We start from the raw sequence: 14,764 nt of genomic DNA, 5'->3' as shown, positions 1-14,764 counted from the left end.
TGGTGGCGGGTCTGGCACCTCCTGGCTGGGATGTGGGTGGAAGGGAGATGAGGTGATGTCCCATCCTGAAGGCTGCCTCCCCCTCTGCCTGCTTTCAAGACCTGCATCCAGGCCTGGGCCCCATCCCTGTGGGGCTGCCTGCTGGTCCTAGAGGTTCTAGGGGACCACTACGTCTCTCATAGGATCAGCATGCTACCACCTCCTGGTGACAACGTGCATCTTCACACAGGGGGATGCTGGAGAACAGTGGTGGGGTGGGAACTCCAGACCCTGGGGCAAAGAGAGGGACTGGGGGTGTGCAGCCCCACTTCCGCTTGCACAGGGCTGGCCACCCCCAGCTTAGGGCTGGCTAGAGGAGCCCCCAGGGTGCCTGCTGGGAGGGAGGAGCCCTAGCACACAGCAGGCAGCTTTGCCAGGTGTGACCTGCTTATACCCCTCCTTGTATTCTGTTTGCAGAAGGGCTGCTAGGCTGAACAGGCAAACGAGAACAGAATGCCAAGGACTGTGCTCGTTCCTGTGCTCAGGCTCCATAGCTTTCAGGGCCCAGTGAAAAATGCAAACGAAGGCCCCTTGTTCAAAACGATTCAGGATTCAAGACATTGGCAGCAGGATGTTAAACCAAGCGTACCTGCCCACGAGGCTGGCTCTGCCTGTGTCAGTGGAAGAGGCCCAGCATCCACAGGGGGTCAGGGCCCAGTGGAATCTGGAACCCAGGCCCCTGACCCCCAACACACAGCTGTGTCCCCTGCAGGGCTCACTCTGCTTGGAGTGAGGGCCTCTACTCCTGTCCCACCAACTCCATGTGGGCCCAACTGTACCCCTCCAGCCGCCTCAACAAGGTGGGGGCCAGGGCCTAAGATGGATATCTGACCTGGAAACACAATTCCTATCCCCAAGAACTCCCAGTGTAAAAGGAGAGACAGCCCCTGCCTTCAGGGAACCCCCAGTCTAATAAGGGAGACAACTGTGTCCCCAGGAACTCCCAGTCCAGAGGTGAGAACCCAGGAATAAATCTGTTCTTTTTTTTTTACTGAGGAAGATTGGCCCTGAGCGACCATCTGTTGCCAGTCTTCCTCTATTTTGTATGTGGGTTGCCACCACAGCATGGCTACTGACGAGTGCCGTAGGTCAGCACCTGGGAACTGAAGCCAGGTCGCTGACGTGAAGTGTGCTGAACTTAACTGCTAGGCGACAGGGCCAGCTGCGCAAGCCTGTTCTTAATTAGCCCAGAGCTCCCCTGTGTTCTCCAAGGGTCTTATGTGACACTCTGCATCCTGTGTCCCCCTCCTTCCCCCCTGGCCATCAGCCTTTCTCAGGGGGTGGAGGGTGGCCAGCACCCTCCTGCTGGCTCGTCATGACCCTTCCTGGCCCACATGCTGGGAGGCAGCTCTGTGCCTGTGGGTGAGAGTGTGGTTGTGTGAGGACAGGGGATGACTGTGTGTCTGGAGGGGTGTGTGCTCCCTGGGGAACAGGCTCTCGCTACCCCGGGGCTGTGATGTTTTCCTGAATGGCGGCCGATGAACAGCCTCTGCACGCTCCCAGCCTCCTTCCACACGGTGCCGTGCAAGTTTCGTGTGGCTTCACGGCCTGTGCTTGGGCAGCCTCGAGGTTTGGGGGAGGCAGGTGCTGTCAGCCCATTGCACTGATGAGAAAACTGAGGGCCAGAGAGGGGACAAGACTTCCCCAGGTTCACACACCTCTCTCTTCGTGGACCCTAGAGCTTCTCTGGCCCCTCCTCCAAAGGTAGGAAACCCCGGGAAAGGTGGTTGGAATGAAGGCCTTCAGCTCCAGGTCCTGAGGCATTTGTGAAGAGAGGCAGGAGATGGGGAGCATATGAGAATAGAGAAACCTGGCCCCTCCTCTCGGGGGGCTACCAGATGAAGCCAGGGACCCTGTGACCTCAGGAAGCAAGTCCAGACCCATGCAGGGCTGAGTGCAAGGAATGGAAGATGTCATGGGGGGCTGGATAGAGCTGGGGCTCAATGAGAGCTTCCTGGAGGAGATGGCACATCAGCCAGGCCCCAGGGGAGGGAGTCCAGCCCCAGAAACAGCAGATTTAGGGGGCAGAGCATCCTGATTTCCCCATATCCAGACCGGGGTTGGGGGGCACAGCCTGGGTCTCCCCTGGCCCCACCCCGGCCAAGGGCAGCCAGAGGGGCCGCTGAGGCCTGGGGGATGGGAAGGGAGGAAGGGAGGCAAGGAGGGGATCCCATGCAGGGGCAGTGGGAATTGTCAGGCCCTGCCTGGAAGGCCCTGCTGTTGAAGAATGGATTAGCCGACACCCAGATTAATGGACTTTCATTTTGCTAACCATCTGTCACCGTTAGTGCTGGCGAGCGAGCGTGAAACGAGCTTTGACTGTGCTGCCACCGTGGATCGCATTGGGCGCTGGGGCTCGCGTGCCAACAGCCCGCTCGGCACAGTGGGGCACGTGGAGGGGCAGTCACTGAGTGGGGGGCCTGGTGGAGGGCTGTGGCACGGCCACTGTGAGTTACTCCAAGGCGCCACAGGTGGTGTTCATCTCACTGCCAGCCCTGTGCAGGGGGCTGCTCCTGAGGGTCAGCTGGGGTCCCCTGAGGGCCCTCCCCCAATTAGTATCTAACACTGGGAAACACTTCTATGCGCTTCCGTGTGCCAGACGTTGTTTTACACACTTCTACCATTTTAAGTCATTTCATCCTCACAACAGCCCTATGAGGTAAGTACTATAATTATCATGCCCATATTACACGTGAGGAAACTGAGGCACAAGGACGTGACTTGTCCACGATCACACAGCTGGAAGTGGTGGAGCCAGGATTTGAATCCGGGATTCTGGTCTAAAGGCCAGCTCTCCATCACGACTCCCTTCTGCCGGAAGCCAGCGGGACACAGGGCGCCGGGTCTGTCCTCCCGTGTCTGTCCCTGGGGTGGGCGGCGGAGGGGGGGCTCAGGGCCCGAGGCCAGGGCGGAGCGCGCTCTGACCCGCCCCCGGCCTGCCCCCAGCTGTACATCCAGACGACGACGCTGACGGTCTCGGTGAGTCTGAGCGCCTCGGTGTCCCTGGGGATGCTCTACATGCCCAAGGTCTACATCATCCTCTTCCACCCGGAGCAGAACGTGCCCAAGCGCAAGCGCAGCCTCAAAGCCGTCGTCACCGCGGCCACCATGTCCAACAAGTTCACGCAGAAGGGCAGCTTCCGGCCCAACGGCGAGGCCAAGTCCGAGCTCTGCGAGAACCTCGATGCGCCGGGTGAGTGCCCGGCCCCGCCCCCTCCCTCTGGCCACGCCCACCGCCCTCTGGACCCGCCCCTTCTCGGAGAAGGCCAGCCCCCTACCCCACGTTCTGGCCCGGCACCGCCCCGGAGCCAAGCCCTGGGGGACACTGGGAGAACCCTGAGGCTGCAGGTGAGTGGCCACCCGCCCAGAGGCAGCTCCGGGAGAACCTTAAGGCACCAGGTTGCACCCCTCTGCTGCCCCCCAACCTCGGGTTCTGGTAGCCAGGAGAGAACCTCCAGGTCCCACCACGCCCTTCCGGGGGTCTCTGCGTCTCCTAGGGTGGGGCCCTGGGGGCACCTGGTCATGCGCGGTGATGTGAGATGCCCGGATTTCTCTGCCCTGGCGCCCCCGTCTGGTCCGGTGCCTTCTGGGAGAAAGGGTTGTCTAGGGGTTGTCCTGACCTAGCTCATGACTTTCTGGAGACTTACCCTTACCGTGTCCCATCCCTCAAGGCCGTGCTCTGCTAGTGCAGGAGCAGGTATGTCAAAAGTTCCTGAACCCAAAGGGTGACACTCATGGTGCTGCGACAGACCACAGAGGGTGGGGCCTTCACAGAGAGCTCTGATGACACCTCGTTGACATGGTTGCCGCTGCTCAGGCTGGTCACCTGGGGACAGGCCACAATAACCCACTCCTGCCAGACAAGGAGGGGTGTGGAGTCGTGGTGAGGGGAGACCCAGTGTTCCCAGCCTCCTGCTTCCTGCAGGGGAAGGATGAGAGCTGCCCACGCCCCCCGCCCCTCTCAGTGTCCCTTGCCCCCACTGTCTCTCAGCTCAGTGACAACAGGGGCTATGGAGGTGCCGGGCAAAAGCAAGCTGATTAATTCTGGGGACAGCCAGATTGAGGGGCCGTGAGTGGGAGGGGTGGGAAGGCATCACTCCTGTGGAGCAGGGACATTTTTCACTCTGTCACTGGCGGGCCACGTATCTTTAAACAAACAACAGAATAAATAATTCAGGGGCCCGACTGCAGACAGATTGGGTGCAGAGACACAGGGCCAACAAATGGGGGTTGTCAGCTCGTGCCTGCCGCTGCCTGGCGAATTGTTATCTGAGGCAGCGGAGACTGAAAACAAGCAGGATGGGCCTGGGGCCCTCTGCCCACACCCGCTTGTCCCTTCCCCTCATACTGAGGATGCCTCTGGAGTGTCACTGTCCTCATCCTGTTCTCATGGCTGTAGTCATTTCAGCCCCCTTTGCCCACCATTTTGCAGGGTTTGAAGAGTATTCCCGCCCACCCCACGGCTGAGAGCTAGCCCAGGGCTTATTATCACCCCATTTTACAGATGAGGGAATCAAGGCTCTGACAGGTTCGATTTGTCGGAAGGACCATGTGGCAGATGCTGAGCTCCCGTGTACCGTGAGGGCAGGCCTGGACCCCAAGTCTCCTGACCCCTGACCAGAACTCTTCCTCTTAAGCCTCCCACTTAGCTCCTGGGGGCCCCGGGCAGACTCCTTGCTCCCATTTTCCAGATGGTGAGGCTGAGGCTCCTCTGAAGGGCTCTGGGCCCCTGGCTTGTAGCTGAGGGCTGAACGCGCTTCCCAGTTCTTCAACCCCGTGGACTGGATTTTCTAGAGGAGGCAGCTCTGGTCTCAGAGGGACCATAGGGCCCCAGCTGTCCCTCACCACCTCGCCACTTTCTCTCACGCCCCGCCCACCTCGGTGCCCCGCAGCCGCCCTCAGGTCCCCATTTTCCTGCAGTCAGCAGACATTTTGCTGCTGCAGCTGAGGTTTTCCTTCACCTCTGAGCCAGACCTGCTGACGGGTTTACAGGTTTGGAAACTCAATTTTATCAGTTCACCCGAGATAATGGAGCCCTGGGGACCTGATTCTCCCCAGCCCGGCCTGCAGGCGTGTGATGCACGAGCCAGCTGCCGCTCTTTTTCTGAAGGTGGGGGACAGAGTGGGATGGGGAGAGCCCCTCAGGAGAAGTCTAGGCAAACAGGGCCACCCCTCTCGTGGTATAAATGGAGAAACTGAGGCCTAGCAGGGCAGGGAGGGAGCTGCCTGAGGTCCCAGAGGGAGTCTAGGGCTCCTGTCTCCAGAGCACTGATCCGTGTGACCTCCCACCTCCCTTTCAGCACCTTCTGCCATCCCCGGGGCCCAGCCTCCAGTCGCTCAGCCCTGCCCCAAGTGTGCCTGGCTCAGGCCTCCGCCAGGATGCGGCCCCGTCAGAACTGACCTTCCCTCTTGGTCAGCCAGCACCCTGGAGGGACATGGGTCACTTTAGCGATGAAGGTGGGACTTCTTTGTACCATGTAAGGTGCTGTGCTGTGTCCTTATTCTCTTCCTGCAAGTTGTGGGCAGCATTTCCTTCCATTAGCACCTGTCCCATTGGCACCTAAAACTTGAGCCTTCACTGACGTTGCGCAGCCAAGCGATTGTTCATCTTCTGCTTGAATCTTTCTGCTGACGGGGAGCTCAGCTCCCAGGTCAGGCCACCACTCCACTCTCAGCTCTGGCCAGGAGAAAGTTCTTCCTTTCGCTCAGCTGCATGCTGACCCTCCTGCCTTCCCACTGGTCCCTGGGTGTGCCCCTCTGCTCACCCCACCCCCAACAAGTTTGCCTCTTCCCATGCTTAGTGGGCCCCCGAGAGTTGGACACAGCAATCCTGCCTGTACGAGTGGGCTTCCGGTTACACTGCTGTGACAAAGGGGCCCCAGAACAGAGTGATTCAAATCAGACAGACGTTTCTCTCTGATATAATAGTGCAACGTGGGTGGGCCGAGGCGGGGACCCGGGTTCCTTCCATCTTGTTGCTGCATCAGCTCCCAGAGGGTTGTCCTTGTTCTCACGGCTGAGGCTGCTTGCCCTCCATGTCTGTTCTGCCCACGGAAGGCTAAAGAGAGGAAGTACAGGAGAAACAATCTATTTTGACATGAAAGTTGCACACAGCCCTTCCTCTCATATGTCATTAGCAGGAATGTGGTCGCCCAGGGCCACACTTAGCTGCAAGGGAACCTGGGAAATGTAGTCCTTAACTTGGCCGTCATGAGCCCAGCAGAAACAGAGAGAGCACTTGGGGGGGACAGCATGAAGCCTACCACACTGCTCCCCTCATGCCCTCTTCTCCAGGCCAGGCGCTCCGGATGAGCCTGGCAGATGCACCTCCTCTCTTGAGCTGACAGGATCCTGGCAGAGGGTCAGGGCAGCTTTATGACAAAGGACACCATGATTTTCTCCCATCTAGCCTCCTCTCTCTGCACCAGCAGACCAGCCCCCACCCCAGGCAGCAGTTCTGTCCTGGATTATTCTCCACTGAGCTGTCCTCCAGGCCCTGGAGGGAGACCTGAACCCTGGCAGGACAGGACCAAACCAAGGACCTGGCTGGGCTCCTCCCTCTGGCCTCAGTCTCTCGTTTTTAAAATGGGAGCAACATGTAGCTGACCTCCTCAGTAGGCTGCTGTGAGGTCTGAACCCTGGCGGGTTCAGGTACGGGGTACACACATGCTGCCCTTGAGGGCTGGCGTTGTCACCCAGCTGTGGGTGGGGGAAGGGCCCCAGGGAGGCTGTGGCCTGAAAGTGGGAGACACCTAGACCTGCAACCCCAGAGCCAGTGGTGGGCGAGGAAGGGCCCGAGAGGTGGGTGCAGATAAGGGAGGCTCAGGCTGAGGCGACGTGGGGACGCCCAGAAATGGGAAGGGTAGCTGCACAGAGGGCCCCGGGGGCCAGAGCACTGCCATTTCCCTTGGGCATGGGGAGAGGAGTTTCTGGTCTTGCAAGGCCCCTCTCTGGGTCCACTGTTTGTTTCCTCTGTCCCCTGCCCCGTCTCTGCCCCCAGGCTACCAGGCTAGTATGTTTCATGTCTGCTTTTCACAGTGCTCCTCCAGAATGTGTTGAACTTCTGAAAAACTTCCCTTTGATAATACATGAAGGTTACATGATTATATCACAAATAAAAACGATTCTCCTCAAGTGTGGTGAAGTCAGGAGGTGGCAGGGACTCCCCCGGGGAGACCTTCATAGGCGGTTGGGGTTGGGAGGGAGTGCTCAAAGGAGGGGTCGTATCTGGAGTGACAAAGTGAAGAGGGAAGGGCCCCCCAGGCCAGCAGCCCAGCCCCCGCAAAGGTGTGGGGCGGGAAGGATGTGCGAGAGGCTGGGTTGAGTCCGGGGTTGCAGGGAGCAGTGGGGGAAGCAATGGGATGGGCGGGTGGGGCCGGCTCATGGTTCGGGGGATGTGGACTGCTCAGTTCAGGGGTCTGGACTTGATGCTCCAGGCAGGGGAGTGTCTGTACAGAAGGGGGGTTTAAAGAAACCAGCCCCTGACACGTGGGTACCCCTGGTCTCTTTCCTTCCAGTGCTGGCCACCAAACAGACCTACGTCAGCTACACCAACCATGCAATCTAGCTAGGCCGCCGGAGCCAACAGGAGGAGGAGGAACCGAGGCTCTTGTGGATGGTGCGTCTGGCCAGGGCCACTCCCAGGGGCCCAGCTGACGTCCTGCCTGCCCGTGGGCACCCACGGACATGGCTTGGTGCTGAGGATAGCAGAGCCCCGGTGGTCACTGCTGGGCAGCCTGGGCAAGCCGGGCAGGCGACAGGAGGAAGACGAGGGGCGGGGCAGCTTCAGGCCATCCCAAGAGCCTGCTTCTTAGACCAGGGCCCCTCCTGGCCCCAAACCACTGGGGCTCAGGGTTCGAGGACCCAAGTGCTGGTTTTCTGTCCCCCTCTGTCTCTGCCTGTCCCACTGGTGACCTCTTAGTCTGTCTCCATCCGTGTCTTTATTTTCTCTTATCTCTTTGTCTCACCTTCTTTTCTCTCTGTGTGTGTCTGTGCGTCTGCACCCTCTGCTTTTCTGCATCATCTTCTTTCTGCCCCTGCCTCCTCTGCCTCATCCTCTCTCCATCTCCACGTCTCTCCCATTTTTCTCTTGTGCTCCACCTGAGTCTCTCCTCTCGTGCATTTTTCTTCCTGTCCTCAGCCCCCTCCTCACCTTCACTTACATCCAGCCTCTGCTCCCTCTCCTGGCCATCCTTTCCTAAGTCATCAAATCTTACGTGTCACAAAAAAGAAAAAAGGAAAAAAAAATCAAAACACAAAAATGCCAAAACAAAAACAAATCTCAAGTGTGTTGCCAAGTGCTGCGTCCTCCTGGTGGCCTCTGTGTGTGTCCCCGTGGCCCGCAGCCTGCCCGCCTGCCCCTGCCCGTCTGCCGTGTGTCCTGCCCGCCTGCCCGCCTGCCCCTCCTGCCGATGACACGGAGTTCAGTGCCTGGGTGTTTGGTGATGGTTATTGATGACAATGTGTAGCGCATGATTGTTTTTATACCGAGAACATTTCTAATAAAAATAAACACATGGTTTTGCACCCCGGCTCTACATCCACTGAGGGTCCTGCGGTGGGACCCCAGGCGAGGCCCGCAGCTGGAGGGCCTGGAGCTGGAAGGAAGGAGGACCTGGGTGATGGAGACGTGGGGCTTGGGATGGGTGGAGGCTCCTGTCCGGGGGCATGGAGAGGCCTTGGGCAGGCAGGGACCAGGACACTGCAGCAGGATCCAGAAGTCAGCCCCTGGTGGTCCCCTAAGGGGGTGCTCTGTTCCTGTGCCCTGCCCTGCAGCCCGGTCTCTCCTCCGGCTCACATCCCTCACACCTGGGACCCCTCACCTCACTCCATAACCTGCGCCCCTTCTCTTTGCCCAGCCAGGAAGTTCTCCTCTTGAGAAGTTGGCCCAGCACCCACAGCCCTCCCCTATTGCCTGTCCCGTCTCCAGGCCACAGGTGCTAAGATGATGTGTGTCTGTCCTGGAGATCGGTGTGGCGCGTGTCCATGTGGTCAGGTGCACGCCACAGGGATGCGTGTGTGGCTCCCCGCAGCCCTGTGCGTGTGCAAGTGTCTGTTTTGGCTGCATGTCTGTGTGTGCTCCTAGCACCTCCATACGCGTGTTTGTCTTGTGTGAGTGTCTGTCTATCTGTTTAGGCCCAAGTGGCAGTGAGTCCACATCACACCCACGTCTGAGGATGCCTGTCTCGGGCCGGCGGCGAGTGTGCATGTGTGTGTGCACGGCAGCTGGCTTCCTTGGCAGGTTGGGAGAGGGAGTGGGGAGCAGCTTAGGGGCTGGGCCCTGCCGGGGGTAAATTATAGAGCTGGCGACATAATGAGGCCACAAGCAGCAGCTGGAGCCCAAGCTGCCTGTACTGCCCCTTCCTGGCTCGCCCCGCCCCCAGGCCCACACGCCCTCCCACCTCCTCGGCCAGCTGACTGGGGTGTGGGGCACGGTGGCCAAGGCCTGGAGGGACCCCAGGTGGGAGCCAGGCAGGGCCTGGGTGTGGGTATGTGTGTAGAGGTGAAGCTGGGGCATTAAATAGTGCCCCGCGTTCATGCCCCCTCCGTGAGCCCATCTCACTCCTCAGGGGAGGCCAGGTCTCACGCACACCTGTGCTCAGGAACCCCTTGTCCCTGGGGGCTCTGTGAGACTGCGGGGGCACCAGCTCTAGGCCCAGTAAGTATCTGTGTACAGGCAGGAGGGGGAGGGGGCGTCTCACCGATCGCTTGCTTTCACAGGATGATCCCTAAGACCGCCTGCCCCCAAGAATGGACTGTACCCAGTGTCCCAGCCGAATCGAATCGGGCAAAACTAGGTTGTCAGACCAAGGGTGTTTGCCAGAAGCTCCCAGGGCGGTGTCAGGGGGGGGGGGGGGGAGGGAGGGGGAGCGGGGGGGAGTTGGATGTAGGGCGGAGTGAGGCCAGTCCTCTGATGGTGCCCCCAGCCTGGCACCTTGTCCCCTCTCTGACCTGTTTCCATCTCAAGGCAGTTGCCATACTGAGGCCAAGGCTAGACAGAGGGCCTGCCTGGAACCCAAGGATTTGATGCTCAACCCAGGACTTTCCCAGGTGCCCCCCACATCTGTGGAGCCCCGCTGCTACGTTCCAGGGGGGAGAACCACCTTCCTTCCCAGGGGGGTGCTGTCTCTTCTGCTCCCCTCAGCACTCAGGAGAGGGCAGGGGGGCCATGTCAGCCTTCAAGGCCTCCTGGGAGGAGACAGAGGTGACGGAGGGTCAGAGCCAGGGAGCCTCTTGGTGGGGCTTGGACTCATCAGGCATCCCTGAGGCTTGTCCTGGTCCAGCCCGCTGGGGCTCTGAGAAGGGGCAAGTGGGAGGGGGCGCTCCCAGACAGATGGAGCGGACATAGCCCCACCTTCAGGGACTGTCACACAGCCTTGCCCTCAGGGAGCTTCTAGTGTGATGGGGAAGACACAGCCCTCAAGGAGCCAAACAGCCTAGAAATGCTGATGGTCCCAAGGAAAGGTAATTATGGGAATGGAGTGGGTTAAGTGGGGAAGCCTTGAGTGGGGTCGGAATTCAAGCAGCTGAGTCTGGGGAACAGAGGAGAGGTGTGTGGGCTCCACGGGCCTGAGGTAGAGAGGGAGACCATTCGCCAGCAGGACTTTTGGAGGTCAGGCCTGCTGCAGTGGTGTGGGAGGGTGGGCATCACCTATCATCCAGAAGGCACAAGCCAGTGAAGCCAGGGTGGGATCCCACACGTGGGCCTGGGCAGCACCTGCTCTGATGTGTGCAGTGGGGAAGAGCCGTGGGCCCTTCCTGGGCCAGGTGGCTGCTCACCTTTGCTCTCCATCCCATATTATTAATTCCCGGGGCTCATGTGGGACACCCAGGACAGGTGGACCAATGCTCAGTGTCTTCAGAATTGTGTATTTCAGTAAGATAGGGGGCATTGCAGTGTCCCTGGCTCGCTGGATGGAGAGCTGGCAGCTCTCAGAGACCTTTGCTTTGCAGGAGGGGTGATGGGGTCTCCACAGGCTCTGTGCTCGCCCCTCCTTTGGGGCTCAGCCTCCCAGGGCCCAGAGGTGCTACCAGTGGCGGTTCCCAGGCTGTGCCCTCCTCAAGGGTGGCATGAGAGGACTGGGCTAGTAGGGATCCTAACCCTTCCTGAAGCTTTGGACCGTACATACTCTGGGCCCCTCCCCAGAAGGATGGATCTTAAGCCTGTGAATGGGGCCAGGCGCAAGACGTTTTACAAGGTCCCCAAGGGACGCACTGTGCAGCCCAGGGGGCCAGGTGGATCAGTGGCTTTCAAACCATTCCAGCGGCAGAATCCTTTCTTTAAATCAGCATCAGCATCCCTGGAAACTGTTAGAAAAGCAAATTATGGGCTCCACCCCAGGCCTGCTGAACTGAAGCTCTGGGGGTGAGGTCCCGCTGTCCGCTGTCCGTCTTACAGGCCTTCCAGGTCCCTGGATACAAAGCCAGGTTTGAGAACCACACCTAAAACTGTTGAAAAGCTAAGGTGTGTGACTGACAAGTGTTTGGGGGGGGTTAGGGGAGGGTGGAGTTCAGGCCTCCGGCTACCAGGACCCACCTGGGGGCAGAGTTTCTGGGATGCTGGAATTTCAGTGCTAAAACCAGGGAAGTCCCAGAAAAACTACAGAGATTGCCCCCTCCTCGTCAGATTCCCTTCTGTACTCATGTGTTCAACAGGTGTTAAGTACCTGCTACAGGCCGGGCCGCAGGGATGCCGCGGCGGATGAGACAGGTGTGGTACCAGACCTTGGGGTTTCTGCAGCCAAGAGGGAACAGTGCCCACTCAAGAGCTTTTTGGGGCTCAAAGCCAAGACGGGGCTGCTACCAGCCCTGTGCAGGAGCCCACTGAGCCACTGGGTCGGCTGGGCACACAGAAAACTTTTGTGGAACCCCTGGGACCCTGAGGACACAGCTTCAGAAGCCGTATACAAGCCCGGGCCCCTTCTGGCTCCTATGAGCTGGTGTGAGTTCCAGCCTCCACAGTCTGTTCCTCCCATCCTGCCTTCTCAGGTCTTGGAACAGAGGCGAAGGGGGCCTGTTACACCATGCCCGGTGCCCCGCTCCACCTCTGCCTCCAGGCCCACCGAGGGGTCCCTGGAAGCCCCCAGGAGGTGCTGAGCATCCAGAGGCTGTGTGGCCCCTCTCCAGCCAGAGGACAGGCCATGGACCCTTTCTTTTTGATGGTTTCACTGGGGCCTGCTGCTCCCTCCTCCCGGCCTGGGGTTTCCATCTGCCCATGGAACATCGGGAGGAGACTGAGGTGCTCTCCCTGGCACCTGGAGCTCCTCTCTGCCCTCCTGCCTGCCCTGCACCGCCCCGGCTGTCCCGCAGGGCTTGGCCCTGGCTCTCAGCTTCCCAGGGCTTGGACCTCCCCACAGATACCCTGGCACCGAATGGCACTCAGCGCCAAAATCTTGCTTCAGTTGGCAAAAGCAGCAATTAGCATCTAATGAGGCTTCTTGCTTTATTTTTAGGTAACCTCAAGGCCCTGCCTGTGTAATTCAGCCCGCCATTGCTCGGCAGATAATTAAAGCATGTCACCATAATTTGCCATTTTTTTTTTTTATAAAGCCTGTAATTATGTTTTTATTGCAAGTGAGGGAGGAAAAGAGGAGGGAAAGAAAACAAAGAGAGGTGGAGTTGGGGCAGGAAATGGGGCTTGGCTCCCTTAGCCCGGCTCCTCTCCTCCAGCAGCGGAACCAGGAGGCCCCATTCTGGGTGCAGCTTCCCCTAACCTCAGGCCTGCCTAGATACTCCCTGCCCCAGACCCCTCCTTGTTGGCTTCCCTTGTCTACACTTTGGAGTCCTTCTCCGGTCTGGTTAGGAGGCCTTCCTGTTTTCCCGCCTTTCCTTATAAAACCAGCCCCAGTTTGCTTCAGACTGTTGCAGTAGGCAGGAAGCCGGGGCAGCTGAAACCAGAGTAGCCACCAGTTGATGGTTTTGAGCTGCACACAGCACCTGGGAGTTCTTGATACTATTCTCCTGTTACCTATGTTTGAAAATTTCCATAATAAATAGTTAAATAAAACTCCCCTCCCAGGAAGGTGTCTGCTCCCAGAGCTTGGCACCTGAGGGCTGCTCTCAGGGGCACTTGTGACTTGAGGTTCTTTCTAACTATGGGGTGAAGGGCTGTCTTTATGCACCAGGAGCTGCATTTCAGTCATTCTTTTGGTGTTGGCGAGTAGTGGCGGGCCCTCTTTCCTGGGGCATCTGAAATCAGACTCTCCGAGCCTGCAGGTCATTCTGGGAAGAGGCAGGGCTGTTTCAGGGAGCCCAGTGCCCCAGAACATCTTCCCAACTGCCTCAGCCTTCAGGGCATGTTCTCCCAGAACCCCTCAATCGGCTGGCAGCCGTGTTGGAGTCAGGTACCAGTGGCCCTGAAGGTGTGGACGGGGGGCAGGTAAGTTTGAAAGATCTGATTTTGAAAGACCTTCCGGATTACCTTAACTCCAGTAGCAAGCAGCCCCTCCACCACTTTCTGAACACCGCTCAGCCCAGACATCAGAGTACGCACATGCTGGCTTGTTCATTATCTTCATCCTCCCTCTAGAACGTCAGCCCCACCAGGGCACGGATTTTTGTCTGTTTGATCACAGCTGAATCCCCGGGCTTAGAACAGTACCTGGCACACAGCAGGCATATAATAATTGTGTGCTGAATGAATGAACTAGGGGGAGGGGGCCGGGCTGGAGACGTAGAGGGCCCTATTTAGCTGTATCCGCGCCGCCCCCAGTGCTCAGTTCTGTCTCTGAGCCTGCCCCGAGTCCAGTGGGTCACCGCTTCCCTGGAGCTTCCCAAGGCCTTCCCTAGAGGCCTGAGGAGAGCAGGGATGCAGCACGCTGGTCACTGGGGAGGGAACTGACCCCCTCCTCCCCCCCAGGATGACTGGCGCCTGGAGCTGGAAGCAGGAGACCTAAATCACTGCCAATAACTCACTGTGTGCCCTTGGGCAAGTGGCTTTCCCTCTCGGCCTCAGTTTCTTCATCCATAAAATGAGGGATTGAGCTCTGAGCCCTCAGAGCCTGGGTAAGCAGCCAGCAGTACAGAAGGGGAGGCCAGTGCAAAGAAGTCTTTTGGGGCCCGTTGCTATGGCAACTGTGCACACACTAAGGGCTGGGGAGGGAGGGACTTGAGTATGGAAATCAGGCCCTTCCTTAGGTTTCCTCAGCCCTGGCTGGCTGGCTGGCTGTGATGGGAGCAAGAGGCTTGTTAACATTGTGGGGCAGTGGAAGAGGATGGAGAAATGGGGGGAGGGGGTTGTTGGGGAGCAGGGGACCAGTCCAGGGTGGGCCTGCCAGCCCTGCACACTGCCACAATGTGGCAGATGGCCTTGTCAGTGAAGAAAGCATAGCACTGGATGTCTAAGCTGGATCCATGGCCAACCCCACCCCCCATCCCCACCCCACACACAGTAGCAGAGGAAGAAACTGAGGCCCAGAGAGTCAAGAGCCTTGACAAGACTTGAGAGGCCCCAGAAGGACCCTCCCCATCACCATCCTGATCAACCTAGAAAGTTAGGGGAGTGTGGTTTTCACGGGGCCCCAATAACACTATCCCTTCTGAGCTCTGGGGGCAGCAGGGGGCCGAGCTTGGAGGGAGGGACCCACCTGGTCATCCAGTCAACCCAAGCAGGTGGACAGCTGTGCCCGCACATGATGGGCAGAGGTGGGGGCGGGGGAGGGCAAACACAGAGAGGATGACTGAGGGCTGTGGGGTTAGAACCCTGGCTTTGGTCTCTGTGACTTGG

At 58.9% G+C, this 14,764-nt stretch overlaps 1 protein-coding gene across 7 annotated transcripts in view; it reads left to right on the top strand.

The window, feature by feature from the left end:
* GRM4 (glutamate metabotropic receptor 4) overlaps positions 1-8,565 on the top strand; it is a 116,004-nt gene extending 107,439 nt beyond the window's left edge. For 5 of the 7 annotated variants that reach the window (XM_023624740.2, XM_070245413.1, XM_023624744.2 and 2 more), the window contains 2 exons: positions 2,986-3,232; positions 7,557-8,565. In XM_023624740.2, coding sequence (XP_023480508.1) covers positions 2,986-3,232; positions 7,557-7,606 — 297 coding nt within the window. In that variant the 3' untranslated portion in view covers positions 7,607-8,565. The remainder of the gene's footprint in view (positions 1-2,985; positions 3,233-7,556) is intronic. The other 2 variants (XM_023624742.2, XM_070245414.1) reach the window with 1 other exon arrangement.
* The last annotated feature ends 6,199 nt before the right edge of the window (positions 8,566-14,764 follow it).

Source organism: Equus caballus, chromosome 20 (genome assembly GCF_041296265.1).
Source record: "Equus caballus isolate H_3958 breed thoroughbred chromosome 20, TB-T2T, whole genome shotgun sequence".
Taxonomy (NCBI): domain Eukaryota; kingdom Metazoa; phylum Chordata; class Mammalia; order Perissodactyla; family Equidae; genus Equus; species Equus caballus.
The sequence above is the reverse complement of the archived record's forward strand: the minus strand, read 5'-3'. Positions and strand labels throughout refer to the sequence as shown.